Source organism: Limulus polyphemus, unplaced genomic scaffold (genome assembly GCF_000517525.1).
Source record: "Limulus polyphemus unplaced genomic scaffold, Limulus_polyphemus-2.1.2 Scaffold4463, whole genome shotgun sequence".
Lineage (NCBI taxonomy): Eukaryota > Metazoa > Arthropoda > Merostomata > Xiphosura > Limulidae > Limulus > Limulus polyphemus.
This window is the reverse complement of record NW_013670073.1, coordinates 49,422-57,048: the sequence shown is the minus strand read 5'-3', so window position 1 is coordinate 57,048 and position 7,627 is coordinate 49,422. Positions and strand designations below refer to the sequence as shown.

At 30.6% G+C, this 7,627-nt stretch overlaps 1 protein-coding gene across 1 annotated transcript in view; it reads left to right on the top strand.

Moving 5' to 3' along the window:
• Window positions 1-1,552: 1,552 nt before the first annotated feature.
• LOC106471192 (ribosome biogenesis protein WDR12 homolog) overlaps window positions 1,553-7,627 on the top strand; it is a 23,054-nt gene continuing 16,979 nt past the window's right edge. Inside the window, exons 1-3 of the mRNA XM_013931781.2 lie at window positions 1,553-1,652; window positions 5,389-5,474; window positions 7,369-7,475. Of these exons, the coding sequence (XP_013787235.1) occupies window positions 1,585-1,652; window positions 5,389-5,474; window positions 7,369-7,475 (261 nt within the window). The 5' untranslated portion in view covers window positions 1,553-1,584. The remainder of the gene's footprint in view (window positions 1,653-5,388; window positions 5,475-7,368; window positions 7,476-7,627) is intronic.

Genomic DNA, 7,627 nt, shown 5'->3' with positions numbered 1-7,627 from the left:
TTTTTCGGAAAGAATTTTTACGGAAAATTAACAAACGAACACAGAGACGTAACAATATAGACGGACAATTCAGTCAAGCGCGGTAGTAAGTAAAGTGCGTGAATCGTTCTTTGTGAATTATAGCGTGTGTTTAAGTTAAAGTTACTATGGAAATTAAGTGTATTTCAAAGTTGTATTGAGGAAGAATAAACTAGTTTTATTAAGTAAGGACTTGTGTCGCTAAAGTTTGGTCGGAACGAAGTTACGGAAAGTTAATTAACAAACGGAGACGTAACAATATTTAAAGAAGGAGAAGTACTTTGTGCAAATTCATAAAAAAAACTATTAACACAATAAAATAATAATGCACAAATGATTAATTAAATTAAAAAAATACAAAACTCCTCATTACTTTCGACAAGCTAAAGTTACCATTTTCCGTCCTTTGAGAAGTAGTCAGGAAGTTTCTGTATTTCTTTTTTTTTTTATAAGTTTTATTAATTCTTTAATCATTTGTATAGTTCTCTGCTGGTATGTTATTATTTTATTTTATGGCCCGGCATGGCCAGGTGGTTAAGGCACTCTACTCGCAATCTGAGGGTCGCGGGTTCGAATCCCCGTCCCACCAAATATGCTCGCCCTTTCAGCCGTGGGGGCGTTATAATGTGACGGTCAATCCCACTATTCGTTGGTAAAAGAGTAGCCTAAGAGTTGGCGGTGGGTGGTGATGACTAGCTGCCCTCCCTCTAGCCTTACACTGCTAAAGTAGGGACGGCTAGCGCAGATAGCCCTCGTGTAGCTTTGCGCGAAATTAAAAACAAACAAACAATTTTATTTTATTTAAGATGGTGAATAGTTTTGCCAGTGTAGATGGCCTTACAGTCATCACAAATGTAGTTATATATAACACAATAACGCATAAGTTATCGAAAGGCAGAGTTTCTGTTGAAATAAATGTATTACAAGGAAAGAAGGTTTGAGGGTAAAGTTTTCGGAAAACTGTTAATTTGTTCTTTAAGTAAGATGTTTGATTTATCTTTCAAGGTAAGAGATGTATAGGTAAAAAACACATTTTTAAGTGAAATAGACTTGATTTAGACTCAATTTTATTGTTTAGAAAATTGCGAATAAGCTAAATATTTTAACTTATATTTTGTTAACTTGTTATTGTGTTAGTAGAAAAATCGTTGTATATTTATATATATATATATATATATATTATTATATTAATTTATTGTCCTGTACATTATACTGAAGATGGATTAAGTACAGTCTGAAACGTTTGTATAAATAAATGTCATTTATCGTATCAGTCGTCTTTATTCTTAAACTACATTTCCCTCCCGAAGAATCAATCGTAATATGTATTTCATAAATTATTCCAATACATGTACAAATATAGTTTTACAACGCTTTAATAGTTTCCCAGTAACATCTGTAAACACGAATTTACATGCATTTAAATACAATTACATGTACTGACATTCCTATTTAATTTATTTCTCTGGTTTTAAATATACTGTTGAGTTATTGAAACTGTTAATGTTTATTTTTTTATTTGCAAGAACAAGATATTCTTCATACAGGTGGCGGTTAAATCATAACATGGCAGCGTCCACGAACATGAGTTCTTTCCCAGAATGTCAAGTTAAGTTTTATACCAAGCAAGTAAAGTAAGTAAATAAAAAAATCTAATAAAAATTTTACATAAACACTGAGATACGTTTAGAGGTTTATTTTCATTTGGTAGAAAGTGAGTGATTTATAGAGTAAACGTTACCATTTAATGCTGTCGTTTGACAGAGCAAGTGAATACAATTCTAAATTGTATTATACTACTACTAGGTAGGGTTATGACTGGTAATACCAGACGTCTCGATAAATCTGAGACCACTTAGTGTTTAACAATATTATTATTTTATTCCGAGTAGAAAGAGTAAAAATATTAAACTGTCCCAGTTTCTCTTTATCTCGGAGTGGAACTCGAAGTGAATTTCATATGTAGTAGTTTTATGTACAGTTTGTCATTATTTACGGCTTTTATAAATTTTACTAGGAATATTACATAGCCTTTCCAGACGAGAAAAAGAAAATGAAGAATCCACGGTTTTCTTTTGAATAAGTTGAACACCACTTAGGCGCGGTTTTTATTTTCATTAACTAGATAAATTTTTGACAAATTTTGTTTGTCTGTGGTTTTAGAACATTATGCAATAAACACCAGTATATTTAATCAATGGTAAAAAGGTTTATTGTAACTTTAAATGTTTTAAAACTGTTAGTGTCACTCCATATGTAAAAAAAAAAAATCCAGTCTGGAAATCTGGCAACTCTAAGCCTAGACTATTCTTAAAGTAAAATTCATTCTTACCACCTTAGTATTTCCTACATTAATGTTAGTCATTTGTGGTAACATTTGGTGTGAAGATTAAACATGAAAACTCATTGATATTATAAACAAGCATTCCATAATTACTTTCACAGGAAAGAGGTTAGGATGGGTCCATCATTTCTGAATGTAGGGTAATACAAGATGTGTATTGTAAACCCTCTAATTGAATACTTCACGTTATGAAATTCATGTTTGTCTTTTTATGCAGATTTCTTCTAACGATGCAGTTTTAAATACTAAGGCTCATTTTGTCTGTTAACAAAGAATTTCACTAGTCTAAAAAAAACTTTAGTGTGTACTTATTTTGCACACAGTTACAGAATATATATAAATTATACATTTTTGATATTATATACACTGTTGGAGTGTACAGATGTATAGCCTGTGATTTAATTTTATGTAATTGGGTACAAGTGTAGGTAAGAGTTCCATATGGCACCCCCACTCAATTTTAGAAAAAATTCATCAAAGTAATATTTATGTATTAATAAATCATATTAATAGTACAGAATTACGCTGACGAAGTTGGAAGCGTTAGTTACAATAGGGGTGTCAAAAGGAAATGGGGGTGCCAAAGCAGTTTGGAACATTTTTTTTTTGGTAAACCCCAAAAAGCCATGCCCCAATTTTTCTAATACGACCCTTAAAATAAACCCTTTTCAGAATCTTTTTTATCCAGGCAATTCTACAATTTTTGGGTGGGGTGCCATATGGAACTCTTTCCCAAGTGTATTACGATGTAGCTATTATACATATAAGGATTTGATCACATGAATATTTAAATATGATATTTATGAATTTTGTATTAGTGTTCTGACATTAGATACACATTAGTAAGTACCATTAGTATAATTGGGTGAGTTCTTATTTTTATCGTTTTGTTGAGTATGTTGGCCCAAAATTCAGACTTTAGGTCCTCTGTTATAATTTGTTATCACTTGTTTAATCCATAGCCTGAACTTTCATACAGTATCAGTTAGTTTGTCTCAAATTGTGATGGATTGTCTTAGTGTCAAAAAAAAATTTACAAGAAAAGACAATTTGTACTCCATATTACATTCTGCTAAAACTTTTGTCAATATGATCAATCATGTAAGAATACATTACCATTTTCTATCCGCAGATGATATAAAAAACCACCTCAAAACCAGCCCTTATTATTTAAATATTTTTCAAGCTTTTCCTTTAACTCTTTTAAATTTACTGCTTCTAGCACATCAGAAAGCAGCCCATTACAAAGGTCAGCTACCCTGTTAGAAAAATAAAACTGTTTTAGCTGAATATGACTCGTATCCTGCCAAAATTTATATTTGTGTATCTTAGCCCTGCCATTCCCACCATTAATTACAGAAAAAAATATGATGGATCAACACTATCAATTCTCTTTACAATCTTAAACACTTTAGTTAGATCCTCTCTAAATTTTTTTTTTTTCAAGATAAAAGAATTAAAGACATCTTTAGCTGTTCTTGCATAAAAACCTTTCTATCCCAGGTTATCATACTAGTAACCCTCCTCTGAACAATTTCCAACAACTCTGTTTCTCCTGTATTAAGGAGCCCAAGACTAAACCCAGTACTCCAGAAACCTATGCAATGAAATTATAACCTCTTTACAGTTTTATTCAGTACTTCTCTAGATACAACTTAAACTCTTATTTGACCTATCACTAGCAAAAGCACAATGCTTGGATGGCTTAAAGGAGATTAATCAACCATAACAAGATCCCTTTCTTTCATGACACTGTTAAGGTTTTTTAAATCACAATTATACTTATAATTCAAATTATTATAACCCACATGCATTACCTTGTATTAATTATAATTAAAAGCTTTCTGTCATTTATTCCCCCAACTTGCCAGATAATTTAAATCCTCTGAAAGGGCTTCATTATGGTCAATCCTCCATGAGGAAAACTCAGCCATTGTCATCAGACTGTAGGACAGTGGTTCTTAACCTTTGTTGGGTCAGGATTTATTTGTAAACATTGACAGCCAGTTGCAACCAAGTACATAGCTTCAGTGCAAAAAACATCTGGCTTACTACATATTTAATAAAGAAATAAACTATTACCTATTTCTAAAATATTTTTGACCCTTTCACACATACTGATGACCCAATTTGGATTGAGAAACATTGCTAGAGGGTATTATAGACCCATTTTGTTGTGCAAAGTCTAACAAAAATTGTATTAAAAAAAGCAAAATTATATTACCAAAGAGTAAAATGGAATAATTCAGTGATTCACTTAGCCTTTATTGTCCATTTGTCATTTTTATTTTGTATTTAGTATTGGCTACCCAATGGCATCACGTGTCTTGTGAAAGTAACTTTATTACATGTTTAGATTCATAATATATTCCTAATATAACTAAATAAATGTAATAAAAGAAATATAAACAGTTGTATGTGCACTAATGTGGAAACCTAGTACATGATGTTAATTAGGAATAACACAAAGAGAATTGCCAGCTCATTGAACATGAAAATGCTTCTTTACTCTATTAGAAACGAACGTACTTTAATTTTTATTTATATAAATCATATTTTATGTTACTTCTAATGGTTTCAAGCAGTTCTCTCTCAGAAAATATGCTTACATTGTTAATGTGTGTTGTACTTCATATTAGGCTTACTGAAAATGGTAAGAATCAGCGAAAACACTTCAGAGAATGATATTTTATATCCCACTCAGTCAATAATGTTAAGGCTTTGGTGCTAAACTAGCTACGTTTAAAATATAGATTGGTTTATTCTGTTCTGAGCCATCTACCAATATTATGCAAGAGATGTACGTGTGAAACCTGTTGATATTTCAGGCATTACTGAAACTGTTAAGATAGAAGTCGTTAGTCTTTTCTCTACTGTATCATCTAGCATAACTAAATAAAACTTTGTTATTTGAAAAATATAATTCATTAACATATTTTCTGCCATTGTTTAAAAGGCCAAAGGGAAATAGTTTAATTTGTTATTAAGATTGATATTACTAAGATTTTCTTCTTTTTTTTTTTCAGATATTCTTTACCTGATAGTATATTTTCAGTTCCTGGAAATGCTACTTCATCAGAACTCAGTGATTTGATTAATGCACTTTTGAAAGGTAAGTGTGAATTTAAAGACAAAACTGGCCCAAATGTATTCTTTACATAAAATACATACTTCTTTGTCAGGTCTTCAAGTGTCGTGTGATCTCTTTTAGTTGTATTTAACTTCTGGTCAACTCTTAAATTCCACACCCATTTGCTTTGTGGGTAGATTCTTTGTTAAGATGGGTCTCATTTCATTCTGTTTATATGTTCACCTCTTTCTCTGTATTCTTAATTTGAAACTTTCTTGGCAGATAACAGTCTGTTGAAGCATTGTCTAGAGCTTTGAGCTCAGTATGGTTCTTTTGTGACAGGCAAAATATTAACATCTGAGAAAAATGCAGAGATGGGCTACTGAAATGACAGTTTGAAAAATTTAACTGAGGAGAGAGACTTAAAGACCCTGTCTTATTTTCTGAGGAGTTTAGAAAAACGAAAACTTTCTTTATTCTGGTGTTTCAAATTGTTATGGGCTCAGATAAACAACCTATGGAAAGATTGATTGGAGTAATATTAAAGTTATGAAATGGGAACTTAAATATAGAAGTAAATGTTAGGGACTTTAGAAACTTCGATGCAGATTCCTTTCTTGTACAAAATAATTTTATAATAGAATTATAGGCTAAAGAAAAGGTGTATTGAATCAATTGATGTGCGATCTCTTACTGTTATTTTATATTCAGTCAAATCTTTATGAGAATTTTATATGGAGAAGAATACAATATTCACACTGACTTATTTCTTGGTCAGTAAAAGGTTGGTCTTCGTCCTGTGTGTCTTCTTGCTGTTGATGTGTTCTTCCAACTTTTTTTTAACATTTCCTATTGATCGACAAATATCTTCATTTCTAATGTTGTTATCTCTCTCTATTTTGAATACACATTGAGCCCACCCTGTGTGGACATTGCTGTAGTTCTAGTGGTTTTTACTTCTAATATTAATATCCTGTTATGTGAGGTGTGCAAATAAAAAAATCAGTTCCTCGTTCTTAAGACACCTGTTCATCATTAAAAGCTCCATAAGCACTTACTGGTACCTGTACATATAAACATCAGAGTATATTTTCATAAGTGGTCTAAATGAAATAATAAGTTATTTATTCTTGTATAAGTAAAATAAGTTTTTTTTGTATGATTTTTTAAGATAAGAAGTTTCTTGGTGAAAAGCTTTGTCTGTGATGTGAATTCTGCAGCATAAGCTATATGTATAAAACGTCTTGTAGCTTCAATCAAAATAACCTATTAAAAACAATTTCATAGCAAGTTAACTTTATCCATTACTAATAAATAGATAAATAAATCTTTGTATTATTTATCCATTTTAAAACTTGTTATTAGTATCGAATTGATAATAAACTATCTCATCTTTTCATACAATATAACTTGGTGATTTAGCATATTAACTCATGGTTAAACTTACCATTAGTGGTCAGATAATTAGTCAATTTACTAAATAATTGAGTTTGTTTCTTTTGCGTGGTAAATATATTGAACATGTGTGATCGTGTGTTGTTTTATGTGTTGGCCAAGTTATATAACCCAAAGCTTTTTAGTGTGACAAAAATCTCTGTATTACTTGTTGAGCTATTTAAAGTTTAAATTGATTCTTGTCATTTGACTTTATTACAAATACTTAAATACCACAACCACTTCTACATATTTATATTATTATTTGAACATTTTCTGTGATTTTTTTGCCATTCAACCTGACTACAGATGAGTTAATATCATGACCACAGTTAATATCATCGTTTGAAGTTCAAATGTAGTGTGTTGTGTATATTAAAGTGCTATTTATGTAAGTTAAGTGGAAATATCTTGATATGAAGTTCTTGTGTCAAGGTGTTTTTTATATATTCTAATGTGATTTTAAGACAATCCTTAATATTTTACTCTTTTTTTACTTCAGACTGGAGCGAAGAAGAATGGAAAACAGTAGAATTTGACTTCATTGTTGGAGGGCAACTGCTGAGATTGTCTCTTCAGGAACTTTTGGATAAAAAGGAAATTTCTAATGTAATTCATATTTTTCATATCTTATTATAACCTATTAAAACACAGAAAACAAAACCTCACTGTTATAGTATTTTTGGCACTTGTGTATAAAGTTCATATCATAAATAATATTCAACGTATATATACTATAACTAACTAAATATATATATAGT